This window comes from Mustelus asterias, chromosome 17 (assembly GCF_964213995.1).
Source record: "Mustelus asterias chromosome 17, sMusAst1.hap1.1, whole genome shotgun sequence".
NCBI classification, from domain to species: domain Eukaryota; kingdom Metazoa; phylum Chordata; class Chondrichthyes; order Carcharhiniformes; family Triakidae; genus Mustelus; species Mustelus asterias.
The window spans coordinates 51,472,052-51,495,404 of record NC_135817.1 but is presented as its reverse complement, the minus strand read 5'-3'; the positions used below and the strand labels follow the sequence as shown (position 1 = coordinate 51,495,404).

Below are 23,353 nucleotides of genomic sequence, written 5' to 3'. Positions count from 1 at the left end.
TTCAAGGACAATCAAAGAAACATTTAAACATTCATATATAGAAACCCGTAGAAGTTTCCAGATTTCATGCCATCTCTCTTTGTGTTAAGACTTAACACCAGTGTGGCGCGCCATACCCTTTGGGAACCACTGCGGGCCTCACCCCTCCCTACCTCTTAAATCTCCCCCAGCCCCACAACCCTTCAAGATATCTGCACTCCCCTAATTCTGGCCTCTTGTGAGTCCTCTTATTTTAAATCGGTCCATACCTAGCGGCCATGCCTTCCCTTACATAGACCCCAAACTCTGGAATTGCCTCCCTGCCTCTCTACCCACACCTTCCCTATTCAAGACACTCCTTAAATCTACCTCTATGATCATGTTTTTGGTCATCTGACCTAATATCTTCTTAAGTGGTTAGGTTTTATATAATACTTCTACGAAATGCCTTAGGCAGTTTTATTACATTAAAGTTGTTTTATAAATATAAGCTGTTGATGTCTGTCACAACTTGCCAGATTCGATGAGCTATGAGACAGTGTGCTCTCCTTTCCCAGATATAAGAGAAAGGCATTCTGAGACGCCACTGTGTTAAAGGGGTAGGGCTGCTGGGGGGAGCGGCAGGGGTGGGGGGGGGGGGGGCGGGGGTGGGGGTGGGGGGGGGGGGATAAGCTGTTTTGATTTTTTTTTTTAAATAAAATTGTTTCTTTGGAGCCCGGGTTGTGATCTTGGTTTGAGTCCTCAGGTAGGGCCTATTTCTGCCACTTGGCAACTTCCTGCACCTAGTCTCACTGAGGGCTAGAAAACTGGGAAATCCTGAATAACAGGCTACCCCTCCCCTCTGCATCAAAGCTTTGTTTCATAGAATCATAGAATCCTACAGTGCAGAAGGAGCCCATTCAGCCCATCGAGTCTGTACCAGCCACAATCTTACACAGGCCCTATCCCCATGCATTTACCCTAGCTAGACCCCCCCTGACACTAAGAGGCAATTGAGCAAGGCCAATCCACCTAACCTGCACATCTTTGGAGATGGGTGCTCTGCCACCAACAGGCCATTTTAAAAACTTCCAAGAAAGCTGAGACTTTGAATATCCTGATGCGACTGCAGTATTCAATGGTTCAGTTGATCTGTGTTTGATTATGTTAATCTGTTCACTAATCTATATTCACTATGCTTAAATGCTTTAGCCTGTGGGCGCAGCTAGAGAGCTTAAGTAATTTAAGTAGATTCCGGAATCTGGGCTGAGACCAAGGGTGTCAAAATCTTGTAATTGTTGACATATTTTGAAGTACTGTAAATAAACCTCAATGCTAATTTCATCTCTGCATTGCTTTGAGATAAATCAGTTGTATAATTTATACAGCAAACTGGCAAAGACATAACAACCACCCTAAGCTTTAGCCCTGACAAGAGCTTTCTGCTGAATCTATGGCCAAAGTAAACTAGAGTGCAGTAAATGTTATATCCAGATTGTCTGTAATATATATAACGCGTTTCCTTACTTCTTTTTTCATCTCAGTTGTTGATTCTAAATTATTGTGGTCTCAAAAAATCTTTCATAACCAGGAACAATGAATATTAACTTGAAATACATAAGGATTGTAGACTTATTTGAGAAAATATATTCATAAATTGAATTCAAGGTATCAGAGTCACATTTTACAAACTGCTTTTCAAAGGAATTAACAGTATATTTTCATTAGCCATAAAATGTTAGCTTTAATCTCATCAAAGTGTCACAAATTGCTGTTATATTTTCTTAGGCATCTCTTTAGAGAATCATATAAACTATCACTGTTAAAACTCTTCCTCCATCTGTCTGTGTGGGATTGCCTAAGTAATCCAGGCTGATAATGAATGAAATGTTATGTGCTACAAAAAGACAAGCTATCAAATAACTTGCAGCTGCTTAATATGTCAGCAGTGAACATTTCCCCAATTTCAAGTATCCATACAATTGGATTTTGCTTCTATTTCAAAGTCAGAGAGCCAGTCCAACCAAAACCCAGAATTTGTTGCCCATCCCTAATTGCCCTTGAGAAGGTCGTGGTGAGCTGTCTTCCTGAACTGCTGCAGTCCCTGATGGATAGGTACACCCACAGCTGTTAGGGAGGGAGTTTCAAGGTTTTCACCCAGTGACAGTGAAGGAACAGCAATAGATTTCCAAGTCAGGATGGTGTATGCCTTGGAGGGGAACTTGCAGGTTAAGGTTTTTTCTATACATCTACTGCCCTTGTCCTCCTAGGTGGTAGAGTTCACTGGTTTGGAAGGTGCTGTCAAAAGAGGCTTGGAAGTTGCTGTAATGCATCTTATAGATGGTAAATACTGCTGCTACTGTACATCAATAGTGGAAGGAATGAATGTTTAAGGGGTTGGATGGCAGGGTGCTTTGTCCTGGATGGTATTGAACTTCTCGACTGTTGTTGTAGCTGCACTTATTCAGGCAAGTAGAGAGTATCTTCACTTGTGCCTTGTAGATGGTAGGTAGGCTTTGGGGAGTCAGGAGGTCTGTTACTCACTGTAGAATTTCCAGCCTCTGACCTGCTCTTGCAGACACACATTTACATGGCTGGTTCAGTTAAGGTCCTGGTTAACGATAACCCCCAGAATGCTGATGATGTGGATTCAGCAATAGTAATGCCACTGAATGTTAAGGGGCGATGTTTAGCTGCTTTAGATGTTGGAGAGGGTCATCGCCTGTTATTTGTGTGGCACGAATGTTACTTTTCACTTATCAACTTAAGCCTGAATATTGTCTAGGTCTTGCAGTATGCAGGACTGGTTCCATATCTGAGGAACTGCAAATGATACTGAGCACTATAGATCAGCAGCTAACATCCCCATTTCTGACCTTACGAAGGAGGGAAGATGATTGATGAAGCAGCCAAAGAAGTTGGGCCTCGGGCACTTCCCTGAGGAGAGGCTGGGGTGTATTCTTTGCAACAGCGGAGCTTGCGGCAGGATTAATAGAGATTTATAAAATTATGAGGCGTTTAGATAGAGTGGCTAGGTTAGCAGAGAGGGGGCTAGGCTTTAAAATAATTAGCAGAAGGATTAGAGGTGAATTGAGGAGAGTTCTTTTTCTCAAAAGAGTGGTGACTGTCATTACTTTTAAAAGTACTCAGATATGTACTTGAAGTGTTGTGACATGCAAAGCTGCAGACCAAGAGTTGGAAAGGATTAGACTGGATGGCTCTTTTTTGGCCAGAACAGACAGGGTAAAATAAACTCCTTCCACGTTTCCATGATTCTTTATATGGTTTTTTTTTAATCTATTGAAGGTTTTCTGTGGTTACAACATCTTCCACACTTAGAGCTAAATTCCCAAAGTGATGGCTTTCCATCTGAAGAGTGACACAACAGGCTGGAGATTAGGATTGGTGTTAACATTTTCTTTGCTGTCCACAGCCTATTTATCTCATTGTGTACATACTTTACATTTTTTACGTGGCTGGGCATGTACAACAATTTAAATGGGGTACCTTAGAGTCGTAGGCCGGAACTCTACCACCTCACCCGCCATGGAATTGGCGCGGGCGAGGGTCCAACAACAGAAATCTCTTGACCTCGAGCAGGAATTTCAGGTCTCGCCCAAGCGAGGCTGTAAAATCCCGCCCATAGAGTCATACAACACAGAAAGAGGCCTTCCAGCCCATTGTGTTTATGCTGGTCATCAAACACCTATCTATTCTTGTCCATTTTCCAGCACTTGGTCCGTAGCCCTGTATGCTATGGCGTTTCAAGTGCTCATCTAACTGCTTCTTAAATGTTGTGAGGGTTCCTGCCTCTGCCATCCTTTCAGGCAGTGAGTTCCAGATTCCCATCACCCTCTGGGTGAAAAAGCTTTTCCTCAAATCCCCTCCAAATCTTCTGCCCTTGACCTTAAATCTATGCCTCCTGGTTACTGACTCCTCTACTAAGGAGAAAAGTTTTTCCCTATCTATGCCCTTCATAATTTTGTACACCTCTATCATGACCCCTCCTCTTCTCTGCTCCAAGGAGAACAACCCTAGCCTTCTCTTCATAGCTGAGATACTCCAGCCCAGGCAATATCCTGGTGAATCTCCTTTGCACCCTTTCTAGTGCAATCACATCCTTCCTATGGTGTGGCGACCAGAACTGTACACAGTACTCTAGGTGTGGCAGATCCATCATAACCTCCCTGCTCTTATATTCTATGCCTTGGCTAATAAAGGCAAGTATCCCGTATACTCTCTTAACCACTTTATCTCCTGTCCTGCTGCCTTCAGGAACCTATGGATATGCACCTCAAGGTCCCTCTGGTCCTCTCTACTTCCTAGCATCCTACAGACACACTTGCCTGTTAGTCCTCCCAAAATACATCACCTCACATTTTTCAGGGTTAAATTCCATTTGCCACTTTTCTGCCAATCTGACCACTACGTCTATATCATCCTGTAATCTAAGGCTTTCCTCCTCACTATTTACCACACCACCAATTTTTGTATTATCTGTGAACTTACTGATCATACTCCCCACATTCATATCTAGATCATTAATGTACCCTACAAACTGCAAGGGGCACAGCACCAATCCCTGCGGTACACCACTGGACACAGGCTTCCAGTCACAAAAACAACCTTTGACTGTTACCTCCTGCCACTAATCCAATTTTGGATCCAATTTGCCAAATTGCCCTGGATCCCATGATCTCTTACCTTCTTGATCAGTCCCTCATGTGGGACTTTGTCAAAAGCCATGCAGACTACATCAATTGCACTGCTCTCATCTACACACCCAGGCACCTCCTCGAAAAATTCCATTAAAATTTGTTAGCCATGATCTCCCCCTGACAAAGCCATGCTTTGCCTCTCTCTTTTGAGCAGCCTACGCAGTATCTTCATGATTGTTATGCAGCCGCACAGTTTAGAGGGAACATTGGTGGTGACTCACGTTCAGAAACTTCACTTTTAAAGTATCCAATCAATTTGATCACTTCGTCAGTTCTTTCAAAGGACCGAACTTCCGCCCGAGATTCAATGATTTCCACTGGGTCTTCTGTCACCTATTGACAATAGAAAAGCTCTGACATTAAGTTCCTTGTTGAGTAATATTATATTTTCTGCATAAAAAACATCGTTCATTAAGTTATTCTGAACTAAATATAGCAGTATTTGAATATCACTTGCCCATAACGTTGGTTTTTACTACATCAGTACAGTAAGAGTTTCTTTTTGTTGTTTTTGTAACTCTTCCACTTTGGTGAATATTGTAAAGTTCTGCAAGGATTTCCAGGCTACCTAACAATCTGACATGCTGAGATGTGAGCGTTCCTCCCTAGGCTGTAGCCACCTTTATAACAGCCGATAGGTAATTAATCCTATACTGCAGGAGAGTTTTATCATAGGACCCCTACGGAGCAGAAGAACGCCTTTTGGACCATTGAGTCTACACTTACTCTCTGAAAGACCATCTTACGCAGGACCACCCTGCACCTTATGCCCATAACACCATGCATTTAATCTGCTAATCCCCCCTAACCTACACATCTTTGGACACTAAGGGACAATTTAGCATGGCCAATCCATCTAACCTGCACATCTTTGGAATGCGGGAGGAAACCGGAGCACCGAGAGGAAACCAAAAGAGAAAATGCTGGAAGATTCCAGCATCCGCAGTAATTTACTTTTTTTCACCAATAGGAAACCCACACAGACATGGGGAGAATGTGCAAACTCCACACAGACAGTCACCCAAGGCCAGAATCAAACCCGGATCCCTGGCGCTGTGAGGCAGCAGTGCTAGCCATTGTGCCACCGTGCTGCCCTGGAATCACACAATCCATACTATTGGCTGGTGGGGGGAGAGGCAGGAGGCACTGGATACAGATATCCATCCTACTGGATGGTGGTCCAGAATTCAGAAGCAGACCTCCACTCTCTACTGTTAACTATAATCTATTGTATTTTTGCAAACACTCTTTCACTGTGCCAGAAAAGATGGTAGAATATTCTTAAAGGTGTAGCTGATGGGCAAGGAACCTCAAACCTGAGATTGTTAGGGGCATTTCCAGTTAAAATAACATTTACCCACTGTTTCTAGTCCTGCATCAGTTTGATGAAAATGGAAAAAAATACTTTTTTATGTCAATAAATTGAATGTCTTTGCTGTTTGGGGAAGAAGCATCTTGGGGGAGAGCAGCAGTGAGTAGCGGCAGGGGGTAACTGAAGGAAGCAGCATCACACATTGTGGGGGAATCATCTGTTAAGTTGCATATAGAACTTTATACTGCTGGCTGCTTCAGAGCACACTAATCTTGCATTAAGAGATTGAATCATGTATTAAGCCTCTTATTTCAAGGATAATCTAATTAAGGCTTGAGGATATCTATAATGTATGGCCTTCAGCGTTTCTATCTGCCATCATATCATGTTGCACAGTTTTCAGTCATCTGTTCTTCAATTTTCAATCCACAACGTAGTTTGTAACTCTCAGTCAAGTATATATAATGAGGACAAGTGTAAGATCTCTTCTGAGTACGAGTGGATGTCCTCATTATGCATACTTGGCTGAGAGCCCAGACTCAGGAAAAGGATTATCTCAGCAGGGGATTCTGTTTTGACAAATGGATGAATTGTTAATTTTGCTTCATTAATATCTAAGTATTTATCATAAGTTGTTCTTTCTGTGGTCTCTTTTGTCAATGATTCAATGTTTAGAACAACAAAGAACAAAGAACAATACAGCACAGGAACAGGCCCTTCAGCCCTCCAAGCCCGCGCCGCTCCCCGGTCCAGGATTGAATCCTGAATCCAGGATCCCCGCCCAATTTTCCAGCCTATCTACATCCTAATATCCTATCCACCGAGCTGTCCCTCACAGCTACGATGCTTTGCTCATCACAACCTATTTACTCACCCCCACCCCCCCATTCCAGACCATGTGATCTCCAGGGAGAGGCGAAAACCCAGAGTGAAAACCCCAGGGCCAATATGGGGAAAAGAAAATCTGGGAAATTCCTCTCCGACCCCCTGAGGCGATCGAAATGAGTCCAGGAGATCACACTGGCCCTGATCAGAAAATGCTTCCCAACCCTATTCATTTCCACTTCTGCTTTACGAACACCATCTGAATTCCCTGCCCCCGAGACAGGTTCCCAACTATCCGCAGTCTCGCTCTGTACTGGCACCAGCAAGATGATCATAGAATGAAGCCTTGAAACGAGAAACAAAGAACAATTAGCCCGCGCCGCTCCCTGGTCCAAACTAGACCACTCTTTTGTATCCCTCCATTCCCACTCCGTTCATATAGCTGTCTAGATAAGTCTTAAACGTTCCCAGTGTGTCCGCCTCCACCACCTTGCCCGGCAACACATTCCAGGCCCCCACGACCCTCTGTGTAAAATATGTCCTTCTGATATCTGTGTTAAACCTCCCCCCCTTCACCTTGAACCTATGACCCCTCGTGAACGTCACCACCGACCCGGGGAAAAGCTTCCCACCGTTCACCCTATCTATGCCTTTCATAATTTTATACACCTCTATTAAGTCTCCCCTCATCCTCCGTCTTTCCAAGGAGAACAACCCCAGTTTCCCCAATCTCTCCTCATAACCAAGTCCCTCCATACCAGGCAACATCCTGGTAAACCTCCTCTGTACTCTCTCCAAAGCCTCCATGTCCTTCTGGTAGTGTGGCGACCAGAACTGGACGCAGTATTCCAAATGCGGCCGAACCAACGTTCTATACATCTGCAACATCAGACCCCAACTTTTATATTCTATGCCCCGTCTTATAAAGGCAAGCATGCCATATGCCTTCTTCACCACCTTCTCCACCTGTGACGCCACCTTCAAAGATCTGTGGACTTGCACACCCAGGTCCCTCTGCGTCTCTACACCCTTTATGGTTCTTCCATTTATCGTGTAGCTCCTCCCTACATTATTCCCACCAAAATGCATCACTTCGCATTTATCAGGATTGAACTCCATCTGCCATTTCTTTGCCCAAATTTCCAGCCTATCTATATCCTTCTGTAGCCTCTGACAATGTTCCTCACTATCTGCAAGTCCTGCCAGTTTTGTGTCGTCCGCAAACTTACTGATCACCCCAGTTACTCCTTCTTCCAGATCATTTATATAAATCACAAACAGCAGAGGTCCCAATACAGAGCCCTGCGGAACACCACTAGTCACAGGCCTCCAGCTGGAAAATTGGACAAGATTAGAAGGTGTGAAGTGTTTGAAGCCGCTGTTATTGATACTTTAATCTTTCTGATAGGTGCTTCTAAAGGGTTGTAGGAACAGCAGTTTCTTTTTTCTCTGGACTGTATATTACAGTTTTGGTTATATAGTTTCGTATTCCAGGTAGCTTACACTAGCTAAGGCGGCAGTTGAATGCCGGAATTGGTCTCACGTTCTGAAATGAGGAGCAGAAAAATCAATATTAGTCCTGATTGCTATCCAATGTCTTCTGTTGGAAAGTGTATGAATGGATGTCAGGTGAGGAAAAATTGGTCTCAGCTAGTAATGTTCTACATGGTTGAGTAGCTGCTAATACTAAAATGCACACATGAAAAATGACTACTTGGGCATGTCACCAAATATTCACAACATATGCTACAATAAAATTGACAAAACAAAACATGTTTAATTATTTGAAAATAATGAAAGGTACTGCTGTTAACAAAATTTGTTCTACTTACATCCAGAAGAAATGCCACTAGGACTTCAGGTGAGAGCTCGCCGTCATACTCAATCAGATGATCTTCTTTAAAAATATATACGCTCCCGATTTCTATCAGACCTGTGAAAAATGGGGACTGTAAGTGAAACTGAATGTAATCTAAAAAGTGGATATTATGCTGAAGCACTTTAGAATCCCAATGAAATAAACATCACAGAGAATAAAATCACCTTTGCCATGAATCTTTACTGTTTAGCTTTGAGTGGCATCGATGTTTCTACGAGCAGCTGCCATTCATTTGTAGATATTAATCACATTCTACTGTTGTTCAAATTCAATATTAATTATGATGATTTTATAGCTTTTACAACAAAATTCTGGTTATGAAATTGGGCACCCATAGCCCCCAAGGTCCATAAATAGTGAGAGTCATGCTTCCAGCCACGTCCAGTGAAGTCCATGCAGTGTGACACACTGGAAAGTGTGCTAGTGTGGGCACGGGTGTGCATGAACTGGAAGAGGTTGGATTGTGCTATCAAACTATCGTTCCAGCTGACTTGATGCACATTGTGGAAACTCGCACTGTGCAGAACCAGAGTATGCCTCTGCTGATCACTGTCAGCTGAACTTGCCACGCACTGGAAAGGGTGCTAGTGAGGGCATATTATGCATGAGCTGAAGGAGGTCCAATTGTGACATCAAACTACCGTTCTAGCTGATTTGATACTCATTGTGGAAACTCGCACTGTGCAGAACCAGGGTATGCTTCTGCTGATCCACTGTCAGCTAAACATGCGTTCACTTGCATGAGGGGGTTCCCACTAGTGCTATTAAATGGAACAGGCTGCAACATGAGAGGGCATGATATCCTTTTGACATAATTCTGCTGTGGCAAGGTTTGCAGATTTGATTTGGGCCAGAATTCTCCGATGTTGTGCCCAGTCACCGCTGCCAATGAGAATGGAGAATTTGACAATCAACCAAATCTCCATTCACTACAGCGGGACCAGAGAATCACAGCCACGTGTGAGGTCAGAGGATTCCGGCCTTGATACTATGATTTGATTTTGTGGGACTTTTGGTGAGCTACTGCATACATTTAGGGAGGGCAGCGTATGTGCCAAATGAGATAGATTTCAAACAAATATAGAAGCTTAAGATTAGGCATCCATGAGGTGCTATGGACCATCAGCAGCAACAGAATTGTACTTAACCGCAATTGTAACCAGCATATCCTTTGCACTTGGCAAAGGCCAATGTTGGGAGGGAAAATGGCATTGAAACCACCGGCAGCAATGGCAGCTTTCTCTGCCATATGGCCTGGGACTTGGAAAACATTTCAAGTGACGGGTCCCGTGATGTATCGCTGGTGTGACAGCTTCTATTCACCCACTTAATCAGCTGAGGGTCAGGGCACCAGAGAGAGCAATGAAGTTCACCCCTACATCTCCCTGAAACTGCCCAGGCATTGCCACCTGGCACTTCCCCCTGTCACTGCACAGGCACTGCCCACAGGGAACAGTGTCCAGGTAGTGTCTGAGCATGACTCTCTCCCCCCGAGTGCTACACTCACCTGAGCCCCCCTGGGAGGTCTGCTCGCCAGGTGCATGCCTTGGGATATCAGTCGTGATTCATGCCACTCTGCTGTCATGTCAATGTAGATGGATTTTCTGACTGTGGGGAAATGATTCAGGCATAGGGGCCTGATAATTATATGTCAATATACTTAAATTAGGTTTACAGCGTCGAAAGTCAGGAAATATACCCTGTCAGTGACGGGGGAGGGGGGAAAGACAATCACGTCATGCGTTCATGCCAACTTAAAATGTGACTTTGCAGTTCCCCCTGTATTTTCCATTCTCATCACCAAACCTGCCGATTCAAATAGAAGCAGAAAATCCCAGCCAGTGAGTATGGAGAAATAAAACTGGAAAATAAGGAAATGGCGAACGAACCGAATAGATATCTTGCATCTTCACTGTAGAGGATACAAATAACATCCCAGAAATAATTGTGAGACAGAAAGTGAAAGGGAGGGAAGAACTTAAAACAATTATAATCGCTGGGAAAAGAGTACCAAGAAAATTATTAAAACTGAAAGCTGACAAGTCCCCAGGTCCTGATGGACTTCATGTTAGGGTCTTAGGCAAAGTGGCTGCTGAGATAGTAGATACATTGGTTTTAATTTTCCAAAATTCCTTCAATTCTGAAATGGCCCATCACATTGAAGATAGTGAATGTGTCTCTCGATTCAAGAAAAAAAGTGAGAGAGAGAGCAGGAAACCACAGGCCAGTTAGCTTAATGTTTGACATAGGGAAAATGCTGGAATCAATTAGGTTATAATGAGGCACTTGCAAAATCTCAGTGCAATCAGGCAGAGTCAGCACAATTTTGTTAAAAGGAAATCATTTTTGACTAATTTATTGGAGTTCTTTGAGGAAGTAACAAGCAATGTGAATAAAGGGGAACCTAGAGATGTGGTGTACATCCAGAAGACATTTGACAAGGTACCACATCAAATATTGCCACACAAAATAAGAGCCTCTGATATAGGGGATGATATATATTAGCATGAATAGAGGATTGGCTAGTTAACAGGAAACAAAGGGTAGTGATAAATTGGTCATTTTCAAGTTGGCAAGATGTGACAAGTGAAGTGCCAGAAGGATCAATGCTGGGGCCTCAACATTTACAATTTATATCAATGATTTGGATGGAGGGACCAAATATATGGTTACTAAATTTTCAGATGATACAAAGATAGGTCAGAACATAGGTTGTGAAGGGAAGTTTGCAAAGAGATATAGATTGGTTTAATGAGTGGGCAAAAAAGTTGGCAAATGTGGAATTGTTTACTTTGTCTGGAAGAGTAGAAAAGCAGCATATTATATAAATGGAGACAGATCGCAGAACTCAGACACAGAGGGATCTGGGTGTCCTTGTACATGAATCTCAGAAGGTTAGTAAACAGGTTCAGCAAGTGATTAGGAAAGCAAATAAAATCTTGTAACTTATTGTGAGGGGAATGGAATTTAAAAATAGAGATGCTTTGCTCCAGTTGTACAGACCATTGGTGATTCCGTGTCCAGAGTACTGTGCACAGTTTGGATCTCCTTATTTAAAAAAGGATATAAATGTATTTAGAAGCTGTTCAGAGAAGGCCCACTCAATGGATACCTGGGATGGGGGAGGGGGGGGTGATTATCTTAAGAAGAAAGGTTGAACAGGCTGGGCCTGTATCCATTAGAGTATAGAAGATGAAGTAATCTTACTGAAACATATAAAATCCTGAGGGGCCTTGACAGGTTGGATGTTAAGAGGATGTTTCCGTTTGTGGGAGAACTAGAGGACATAGCTTAAAAATAAGGGGTCTCCCATATAAGACATGGACAAGGTGACATGTTTCTCCTCAGAGGCTCGCTTCCCCAGAGAGTGACAGAGGCAGGGTCTTTGAATATTTTTAAGGCAGGGGTAGATAGGTTTTTGACTGACACAGAGGTTAAAGATTATCGGGTGATAGGTGGGAGTTTACTAATTTCCTAGAGTTCTTTAAGGAGTAACATGTGCTGTGGATAAAGGGGAGCCTGTAGACATACAGGGCCCTATTTTACCATTTTGATTCTAAGTGCTGGGTGGACTTAAAACTGGGAGTGTTTCAGCTCAGCCTTTCAGACCCGTTCTGAGGCGCCCGCAAACGCACACTGGCTGCAAAAATATCAGCGAATCCAAATCGTGCTGCAGAAGCCTGTGGGCGGGGCTTAACGTGCCCGAACCCCTGCAGCTCTAATTGGCACCTCCAACCGCGCATGCGCAGAAAACAAAGGTAGAATGTTGCTCCCCTGCCACAACCCTCCCAGGCCAGATAATGCTTCCCCCTGGGCCCCACATACAGTGCCCCACTCCCACAACATTACTGACTCCCTTATCCCCCCACCCTTCACCACCCAGACCGATCGCTGGCCCCTTCCCCCCCACCCCCCACTGATCTCAGGCAGAGTGGCACCGGACCCCCCTCCCCCCCACTGATTTCAGACAGAGTGGCAGCGGACTCTACTTTCCCTCCACTGATCTCAGGCAGAGTGGCAGCAGACCCCCCTTCCCCCCCCCACCGATCTCAGGCAGAGAACAGTTGGACACTAAGCACCTACCTCCTCACTAACTGGAGCGCCCGAATTGGACTTCGATGGAGCATGTCTGTTTCGCGCTGATTCTGGATGGGCAAAAGTGGTAATGGGGGAAGTGCCGGTAAAGTTGGGCATGCAGCCCATTAAGTCAATTTAAATGCATGCAAATGCTTTAAAATGGCCGTTGTGTCCGTTTCAGGCGCGGTCCCAATCGCGGCCATTTTTGGTCCTTCGTAAAGGGGGAACCAGTGCAGAAGTGGGCGCAGATCGTGCTACTCGCCTCACACCTGATTTTACCAAGTTTTTGCACCCAAAAACGGGCACAACACGAGGTAAAATCGGGCCCACTGTATTCAGATTTCCAGAAAGCACTTGATAAGGTGCCACATCAAAGATTATTGTGGAAAATAAAAGCTCATGGTGTAGGGGGTAACATATTAGCCTGGATAGAAGATTGGTTGGCTGGCAGAAAACAGAGAGTATGCATAAATGGGTCTTTGTCTGATTGACATAATGTGACGAGTGGAGTCCCACAGGAGTCTATGCTGGGACCTCAGCATTTTACAACTTACATCCTTAACTGAGATGAGGGGAGCGAAGGCATGGAAGCTAAAGTTACAAACAGCACAAGGATAGGAAGGAAAGTATATTGTGAAAAAGACATAAGGACTTTGCAGATGGCTAGATTGAGTGAGTTGGCAAAAAATTGGCAGATGGACGATAATGTGGGAAATTATGAAGTTCTTCACTTTGGCAGGAAGAATACAAAAACTTGGCATTACTTAAATGGGGAATGACCTGGAATTTTGAGGCATTGAGGGATCTAAGTGTTTTGGTGCATGAGTCACAAAAAGTTAGAATGAATATGCAGTAAGTAATTAAGAATTCTAATGGAATGTTATGTGTTATAGAACATAGAACAGTACAGCACAGAACAGGCCCTTCGGCCCACGATGTTGTGCCGAGCTTTATCTGAAACCAAGATCAAGCTATCCCACTCCCTATCATCCTGGTGTGCTCCATGTGCCTATCCAATAACCGCTTAAATGTTCCTAAAGTGTCTGACTCCACTATCACTGCAGGCAGTCCATTCCACACCCCAACCACTCTCTGCGTAAAGAACCTACCTCTGATATTCTTCCTGTATCTCCCACCACGAACCCTATAGTTATATTATGAGAAAAATTGAACATAAAACTAAGGATTATGCTTCACTTATACAGGACATTGGTGAGACCACATCTCAAACACTGTGTGCAGTTTGGGCCTCCTTATTTAAGGATGTAAACGCGTTGGAGGTAGTTCAGAGGATGTTTACTTGATTGATATCTGGAATGAGTGGATTGTTTTATGTGAATAGGTTGGACAGGCTGGGCTGTTTCCACTGGAATTTAGAAGAGTGAGGGGTGACTTGATTGAAGTATATAAGATCCTGAACGGTTTCGACAACTTAGACATGGAAAGGATGTTTCCTCTTGTGGATGAACCCAGAAATAGGGGGCACTGTTTTAAAATTAGGGGTTGCTCTTGCAGAACAGAGATGAGGAGAATTTTTTCCTCTCAGAGGGTTGTGAGACTTTGGAACTCTCTGCCTCAGAAAGCGGTGGAAGTGAGGTTTGATTTGATTTGATTTATTATTGTCACATGTATTGGGATACAGTGAAAAGTATTGTTTCTTGTGCTCTATACAGGCAAGGCATGCCATTCATAGAGTACATAATGGAGAAGGAAAGGAGAGGGTGCAAGTATAGTGTTACAGTCATGGCTAGGGTGTAGAGAAAGATCTTTTAATGTAAGATGTCTGACGGCAGCAGAGAAGAAGCTGTACTTGAGTCGTTGGTACGTGATCTCAGACTTTTGTATCTTTTTCCTGATGGAAGAAGGTGGAAGAAAGTATGTCCAGGGTGCGTGGGGTCCTTGATTATGCTGACTGCTTTTCCGAGGCAGTGGGACATGTACACAGAGTCAATGGATGGGTGGCTGATTTGCGTGATGGCCTGGGCTACATTCATAACCCTTAGTAGTTTCTTGTGGTCTTGGTCAGAGCAGGAGCCATACCAAGCTGTGATACATCCAAAAAAGATGCTTTCTATGGTGCATCTGTAAAAGTTGGTGAGAGTCATAGAGGACATGCCAAATTTCCTTAGTCTCCTGAGAAAATAGAGATGTAGGTGAACTTTCTTAACTATGGCATCAGCGTGGAACGACCAGAACAGGTTGTTCGTGGACACCTAGAAACTTGAAGCTCTCAACCATTTCCACTTCATCATCGTTGATGTAGACAGGGACATGTCCTCCACTCTGCTTTCTGAAGTTGATGACTATCTCCTTCATTTTACTGACATTGAGGGAGAGATTATTGTCTTGGCACCACCTCACCAGATTTTCTATCCCTTTCCTGTACTACGTCTCATCATTGTTTGAGATCCAACCCGCTATGGTGGTGTCATCAGCACACTTGAAAATGGAGTTGGAGCAGCATTTGGCAGAGGTAAATAGATTCTTGTTGGACAAGGGAATCAAAGATTATTGGGGGTAAATGGGAATGTGGAACTCAACACAAACAGATCAGCCATGACCTTTTTCAATGGCGGATGTATCACAGCTTGGTATGGCTCCTGCTTGACCAAGACCGCAAGGAACTACAAAGAGTTGCAAACCAGCTTCCCATTCATTGACTCCATCCACACTTCCTTATGCCTTGGAAAAGCAGCCAGCATAATCAAGGACTCCACACACCCGGACATATTCTCTTCCATTTTCTTCCATAGGGAAAAAGATACAAAAGTCGGAGATCGTGTACCAACCGACTTTTCACTGTATCCCAATACATGTGACAATAACAAATCAAATCAAAACAATTATTAAACTTTATAGGAGCAATGTCAGATGTTGTCCCTTTGAAACAATATAATAATGTACTTCTAACACTTAATCCAGATTGAGGTATATTTTCCATATCACGTGAAAACTACTGTTATTGTTATCACATTTTCACACCTCTATTCAACTTGTATTACTTGGCAGTACATTCCAACAGCAAACTGATCACACTTCTGGTTGGCATTTTATTTCTAATAGGAATTATGCATTCTGAGCTTGAATCACTGCAATATCCTATCCTGTAGAACAGCAACTTAAGAAAATGCACTTCAGTTCTTAAAACCACCGTTTTGAATATTTTTAAGCTGTCAGAAAATGTGCTTTCAGAGCCAGTAACAGTGAAATAGCCTTAGAAACAACGTGCAACCCTATTTCAAAAGCATCTCATTTTAAAAGTGAAGATAAATGCGTGTAACATTTCAAAAGAAATGTCATAAAGGATAATGTCATCTAAATCCCTAGTTTATCGCAGCAACTTATTTCCTTAATTCTATTTTTCGGGGAACAGGACTAACAAAATTTAATTGCACGAGAGTTTAGCACTCATGGGCAGGATATTAGCTAACACTTTGGACTCTTTCAGGATTCTTCAGATTCCTTCCACTGGTTATCAGGAGGCAATATGATGACTGTCTATGTGGTATTTGTTGATGACAGGAAGGAAAATGAGCGCCCCAAATGCAAACACCATTCTTTTCTTCAGCACCTGCAGCTTTTAAAATTAAATTAATATTCCTTCAGAGGAGACAATTCAAACAAGAGGCTATAATATGCTGCAGCAGAGCTACTTGCCCTTTTCTGTTTAATTGCACTGATATTTAGAGACTTAAATTGCTGAAAGTGCAAACTGATAAAGTTATGAGAGGAATCATAGAATCAATAGTGCAGAAGAAGGCCATTTGGCCCATTTGAGCCTGCACTGACAACAATCCCACGCAGGTCCCATCCCCGTAACCCCACATATTTACTCTCCGAATCCCCCTAACACGAAGGGGTAATTTAATATGGCCAATCAACCAAACCCGCACATCTTTGGACTGTGGGAGGAAACCGGAGGAAACCCACACGACACGGGAAGAACGTGCAAACTCCACACAGACAGTGACTCGAGGCCGGAATTGAACCTGGGTCCCTGGCGCTGTGAGGCAGCAGTGCTAACCAGTGTGCCACCGTGCTGTGCCGAAAAACTGGGCATAAAACACTGGCACTACTTATCTCAATGCCCAGAAAAATTGAAATGGATCATTCTGCAGGTGGTGATCTTCTCCATCACCATTATCTTTTCAAGAAACTCAGTGTCAATACCCTAAATAGATACAGTTATAATGATAACGCCATACTGGGAGCTTACTGCTCCTGAACTCTGATATCATGAACGCTTTCTTGGGTTTAAGATCAAAACTGACATTGCATTGTTGTTTGGTTGCACTATAAATCTCACATGATCAAACACGAAAGTTTAAATGGGCAGAGCTAGATTGTTTTATTTTCATTCTGCAGAAATACTGGTTAAAATGGATCGATATTCTCAGTTAATGCAGATTTTAAAAACAAAAGATCAGTGGAAGGGGACTCCAAAGATTTAGAATAAAATTATCTCATTCATTGATTAAGATTATTATTTATTAGTGTCACAAGTAGGCTTACATTAACACTGCAGTGAAGTTACTGTGAAAATCTCCTTGTAGCCACACTCCGGCACCTGCACCTGTTTGGGTACACTGAGGGAGAATTTAGCATGGCCAATGCACCGAACCAGCACATCTTTAGGACAGTGGGAGGAAACCAGAGCACCCGGAGGAAACCCACGCAGACAAGGGGAGAATGTGCAAACTCCGTACAGACGGTGACCCAAGCCAAGAATCAAACTCGGGTCCCTGGCGCTGTGAGGCAGCAGTACTAACCACTGTGCCACAGTGCTCATGAGTGATGAGTCTAAAGAAAAATATTAGGGCTGAAATGGTCCACTCGACATTTCTGAAATCGCCATGCAATTCCTAAAGTAGAAAATGCTTAAGAGAAAACAGTGGTAACAGTGGTTACTACTCCAAAATTAAAGACATTGTAGAGTTGGCTTTCAATAAATTAAGAGCAATGCTAGGCATTGTTGTGTTGCTTCTCTCAATGCTGGTTGCCCAGAGGAATTAGATTCAAGAACAGAGATCAGATTTAGTATTTGATTGCATCTGGTTTCCAAACTTATTGGAGCACATCCCATGCTGTCACAATGAACGTTTGCAACCCTTGTTCCATAACCTTATAGGGGGAAATAAAGCATTAGCTCATAATCAAACATGTTTAATTTTCCAGAAGGCAGTAATGACCATGGAAAAGTCATAGGCCAAACTTTCCATAAATTCCACCTTATTTGTACTGATTCTTCTTCTATTTGCATACATATTTTGACCATCTCTCCAGACTGGAACCCTTTACTTCTAGCCCCTTCTTTTATACTTGGCTCTGCTTGGGACCTCTGTGTCCTCTCTATCCTGTCATCCAGTATTAATATTCTTTCATTTCTTCCTTTTTGGTATTCTGACTTAAATTTGCATCATGGATGGTGACAGACGCCTCATCCTTGATGATTTAAATGTCCTTCTCAGCTCATCCTGCCTCCCTGCTTCTGAATTCAATGCCCTCCTTTTCTCATTAAATTCCTCCATCCATACATATTCCGTGACCAACCCCTTTGGTTTCCACAGTGGAAGCTTTGCCTCGCTATGTTTAGTACAATGACATTTTCTGTAGCGACACAGCTCTCATTGCACACCTGGCCTGCAGCTATGGCTAGGTTCCTGTCAAATGTCAGGAGCCATAACTGAAATGGCTAACCCTTACTGTACTGTAACTTGGCCTTGCTCGAATAAATGTGGCATAGAGGACGAGTATCAGATGAATGAATTGTGTCTGTGGTCATAAACCAGCTATATGTTGAGGGAGTCAAATCCCTTTCAATAAAGATGCTAACCTAGTGTGGGGGGGATTGGGCATCAGAAAAAGATCATCCAACCAGCCTAGGTCTTTATTTACACGTTCTTCAATGCTTTAAATAGCTCTGATGTGCACAGGCACCTGCAAGGAAACCTAATCCAATATGGTGGTCAGTGGGCTTCTGGTCTGAAATGAGAATGTGCATCCTGACTGCTATGCCCACATTTAACATCCAAAAAACAGGTGTAACCCAATGAATTTTCCCACCAGATATTTTAATGACATTACAAGACTCCAAACCAACTGGCCAAATGAAAAATATATACTGTTTAATATTAAGCAATATTAGATAACACACCTGTGTGCTAAAAATAATAAAGTTGCTCATGTAACATCAAGCATTTCACTTAAATATGATCCAGTATGAAGCAATTATGCTTGATTTTGTTGGCCAAATGTTAGAATCATTGTCATATTCCATGATAATACTTTCCAAGGCAAACACAATGTTACATTGTGCAAATAGAAGCCTAGAGGGCAAGTCCGAGGAAGTGACACTGACAATGTGCAAAACAGATTAGACTAGTTCTATACATAAGAGTGGTTCTGAATCTTCAATTACTTGGCTAGAAACAGTACGTAGGGAATTGATGGAATGGAGGTGGAGATGTTATTTTGCCAAGAACAAGGTGAAGGGAATTTTGGGAAGGTTACATATTGAGAATGGAATACACCACCTAGCACAAAACATGGGCTTAAATCAACAATTTGGAAAGGAAATGGACTCGCCTCTTTGTAAAGTGCTTCTTTAAATAACTATCCCAACTGTCTCTGGTCACTATTACATTCAGCAGTGTCAGCAGTCAGTAGTAGGGTGGGGTCAACATCCCAGGACTTTTCCCCCCCCCATTTAACATCACAACATGTCAATCAGTTTTAATCATTTGTTTCTCACCCAGTTTCTTAGCCAGCTTTGCGTCTTTCTTTTCATCTACAAGCCCAAATCCAATGTTTTTGGCTTGCAGGACCTGAGCTGCCATCTGCCTCCAAATGAAAAGGGAAAGAAACAGAAACTGTTAGCTTTGGTGTCTTGAACTTTTCAAGATGTCACAGTGTCAACTTCACATGTATCGATGAAAAAGCATATAGTTTATCAAAGTTCAGGTGATTTAACCTGCTCTTATTCTGTCAACCAGTCAATCCCCATCAGTAAACAGGTTGCTGAAAGTGTTTTAGCTACTTTGTTACATGTGGCCAATGAACCAACTAACTCTGAAACATGTCTCACCTCTAACACCAGTTCCGCCCGGTCAAACCGTCTCTGGGCAATTTTGTCTCCTGCAGGGACCGACGCATGATACAACAGGCACAGGATATCATACTTTTCCAAAATCTTCTGGTAGTTTTTCATATCGACGTCGGCAACTCTGTCTTTTCCATCATACCGGGGGAACTGAAGTCCATCTTCCGCTCTACAACTGATGCAGGCGACAGAGAAAGTCGCCAAACAGAGCCAGACTGCATTCATTGTAAAAAAATTATATATTATTCACAATTAAAGAGCCGGCCGAGATAATGCAATTGCTTCACCGGAAATATTTTGCCTTTCTCCTTCTGTACTGGTCACAACTCCTGAACAGAGAAGCAGAGAGAGAGGAAACAAAGTCAGGACAGTCCCTGGAGAAAGAATAGACGGAGGCAGAGCCCAGATACCTCACATACCAACCTCCTGCTCCCTTACCATTTTAAACTCCATTTTAAGAAAGCCAGTTGTTTCCAGCTATAAATACATCGCACTGAAACAGCGAGTCGAGGGGGGATTCGCCATCCTCAGTTTGATGGGCTTTTCTGGGGAGGGGTGGGAGAGGTTGACCTTTCAGACAGAAAGTGCGAACTCTAGAAACACCACCTATCAGTGTGACATTAACGTTACCTTCCATCTCTCAAAGTAACTATCGCTGAGTGTAGATTATGTTTCCATCTTGGCACGCTGACGCTGTTTGGAAAGGTTACGGGATAGAGAGAGAATGCCTCACACGCAGGCGGAGTGAATGATTGTACCGTTCTGCTTTATATAGACCATGAGAGCCATACCCAGGAGGCCAGCCAGATAAGTTCATTGTAGGATCTGTTAACACTAGCAACACGATCTGTCTCATGGTGGGCTTTCGCTCAAAGCATTTAGAAAGCCATCAGGGAATAATTCAACCTTTTTTCTTCTCTTAAATAGCAAAATTAAAATGAAATAATGTAAAATGATTCAATTTAAAGACGGCCCCCCTGAGAGGTGTACAGTGCCACTGTTCAGTGCATTGTGTTCTGAAGGAAATATATCTCATGGAGTGAAATGCAGTGTTCGTAAAATTCTGTAGAGATAAAATACAAATTGCAGACCCGATGGGCCAAATGGCCTCCTGCGCCTTAACAATGCTGTGAAATGCAGAGCTAAAGACAGGTTTGTCATTTACAATGATCTGATTTCAGTTAATTTAAATGTTTATCATGTAGTAAACTTATTTCGACTAGAATGCCCGTAGCCCAGGCTTTACAAGAATTCAATGTACAACATTCTTCGGGTTGCAACGTTGCAGATAGCGTGAAATCAGTTACACTCTGCGGCTGATGATTGACAGGTCGACAAAGAAGCCACCTACTGTGTCCGCTTCTGAGGATCAGCAGCAAATCGTTTGTTCCCTGCAACAAGTTCGATGGAAACTGAAGAACAGCGCCATCCACTGCCCAGTTACTCCACATTCAGACTCTAAAAGGTAGCTTGGGTGTTTTTATTCAAATTCAGAAATGCACTGTACACCTATGTTATGTGTAGAGTGCGTAATTCATGTCCATGGATTGTAAACATTTTCTTTGGTTCTGCTAGTGACACTGACCATAACAGGTCTGCCCTCTCAGAGAATATAAACTACATCTCACAGCTCCCGGTACTGCACTTTTTTTCACTTTATTTTCTTTATTAGTGTCACAAGTAGGCTTACATTAACACTGCAATGAAATTACTGTGAAAATCCCCTAGTCGCCACACTCTGGCGCCTGTTCGGGTACACTGAGGAAGAATTTAGCATGGCCAATGCACATAACCTGCACGTATTACGGACTGTGGGAGGAAATCAGAGCACTCTAGCACAGTGGTTAGCACTGCTGCTTCACAGCTCCAGGGTCCCGGGTTCGATTCCCAGCTCGGGTCACTGTCTGTGTGGAGTTTGCACATTCTCCTCGTGTCTGCGTGGGTTTCCTCCGGGTGCTCCGGTTTCCTCCCACAGTCCAAAGATGTGCGGGTTAGGTTGATTGGCCAGGTTAAAAAAAAATTGCCCCTTAGAGTCCTGGGATGTGTAGGTTAGAGGGATTAGTGGGTAAATATGTGGGGGTAGGGCCTGGGTGGGATTGTGGTCGGTGCAGACTCGATGGGCCGAATGGCCTCCTTCTGCACTGTAGGGTTTCTATGATTTCACTCGGAGGAAACCCACCCAGACACAGGGAGAACATGCAGACTCCACACAGACTCTGCACACGAACCCGAAGCTGGGAATCGAACATGGGTCCCTGGTGCTATGAAGCAGCGGTGCTAACCATGTGCCACTATGCTTGATAATCGGAACCCAGGGAAGTGAAACAAAGACATGCAACCTTTGTGTGGCGCTGTCCCTGATTGTATTTTAATTTGCTGCTGTTCCTTAGAAAAGTTGTTCAAGGCTTTTTTTTCTCAATCTGGAGACTGGGGATATGTGAATTGATTCATTAGTTTCATTAAGATGATTTCCATGCTTTGTGTCTTTTTAGAAAGCTAGAACAACAGCCCATAGAAAATAGCTGCATAAATTTCAGCTATCAGGAAATGGCCTGATGCACCATGTTTGGTTACCATATTATGGTTTGAAATAGCATATTCATGTAAGATAAGAAAACAGAACAGAGGACAGCTAATAAAATGACAGCAGTGAAACCCAAGGAAATACTATTGTCTGCGATTTTCCAATTTTTTTTGTGGGACATGGGGTGTTGCTGGCTAGCCAACATTTATTGCCCATCCCTAGTTGCCCTCCATGCTGTGGCTCTGGAGTCACATGTAGGCCAGATCAGGTAAGATTTCCTTCCCTAAAGGACATTAGTGAACCAGATGGGGTTTTCCCACAATCGGCAATTGTTTCATGGTCATCAGTAGACTCTTAATTCCAGATTTTTTTATTGAATTCAAATTACACCATCTGCCGTGGTTGGTTTCAAACCCAGGTCCACAGAACATTATCTGAGTTTCTGGATGAATAGTCCAGCGATAATACCACTAGGCCATCGCCTAGTCATTGATGCATTAGAGTTGGATATAAAATTGAACTTTGAGTCATCAATCAGCTTTAATCAAAAATATCACCGCTCACATTTTAGAATATAATTTAACATTGAAGTATTTAATAGGTAAGTAAAAAAGAATGATTCAATGAAAAGTATCCTAAACTATTTCCTACATTTTAATTAAGTATTAGATCTGTGAGAATCAATGTCCTTTTCAATTAATGTTTATTACATCTGCTCCATAGCAAAATTGCTTCAAGATCATTATTAAACAGTTTCCTGCTTCAAATAGCAATGCTGTGTATTGCACTCCTCTGACAGATCAGTAAATGAGCAGTTGAACCATACAATTCAGAAATGAATACTGGTATATTGATTTCATGATGTGGAGATGCCGACGTTGGACTGGGGTGAACACAGTATGAGTTTTAACAACACCAGGTTAAAGTCCAACAGGTTTATTTGGTAGCAAATACCATTAGG

The 23,353-nt window shown here is 43.0% G+C and overlaps 1 protein-coding gene across 2 annotated transcripts in view; it reads right to left on the bottom strand.

Moving 5' to 3' along the window:
- casq2 (calsequestrin 2) overlaps positions 1–20,538 on the bottom strand; it is a 42,632-nt gene extending 22,094 nt beyond the window's left edge. Inside the window, exons 1-5 of one of the 2 annotated variants that reach the window (XM_078232656.1) lie at positions 20,499–20,538; positions 19,854–20,197; positions 19,521–19,605; positions 8,646–8,746; positions 4,898–5,009 (exon numbers count right to left, since the gene is read on the bottom strand). In XM_078232656.1, coding sequence (XP_078088782.1) covers positions 4,898–5,009; positions 8,646–8,746; positions 19,521–19,605; positions 19,854–20,093 — 538 coding nt within the window. In that variant the 5' untranslated portion in view covers positions 20,094–20,197; positions 20,499–20,538. Of the gene's footprint in view, positions 1–4,897; positions 5,010–8,645; positions 8,747–19,520; positions 19,606–19,853; positions 20,198–20,306; positions 20,383–20,498 lie in introns of those variants that run through there. The other variant, XM_078232657.1, reaches the window with a different exon arrangement.
- Positions 20,539–23,353: the final 2,815 nt, after the last annotated feature.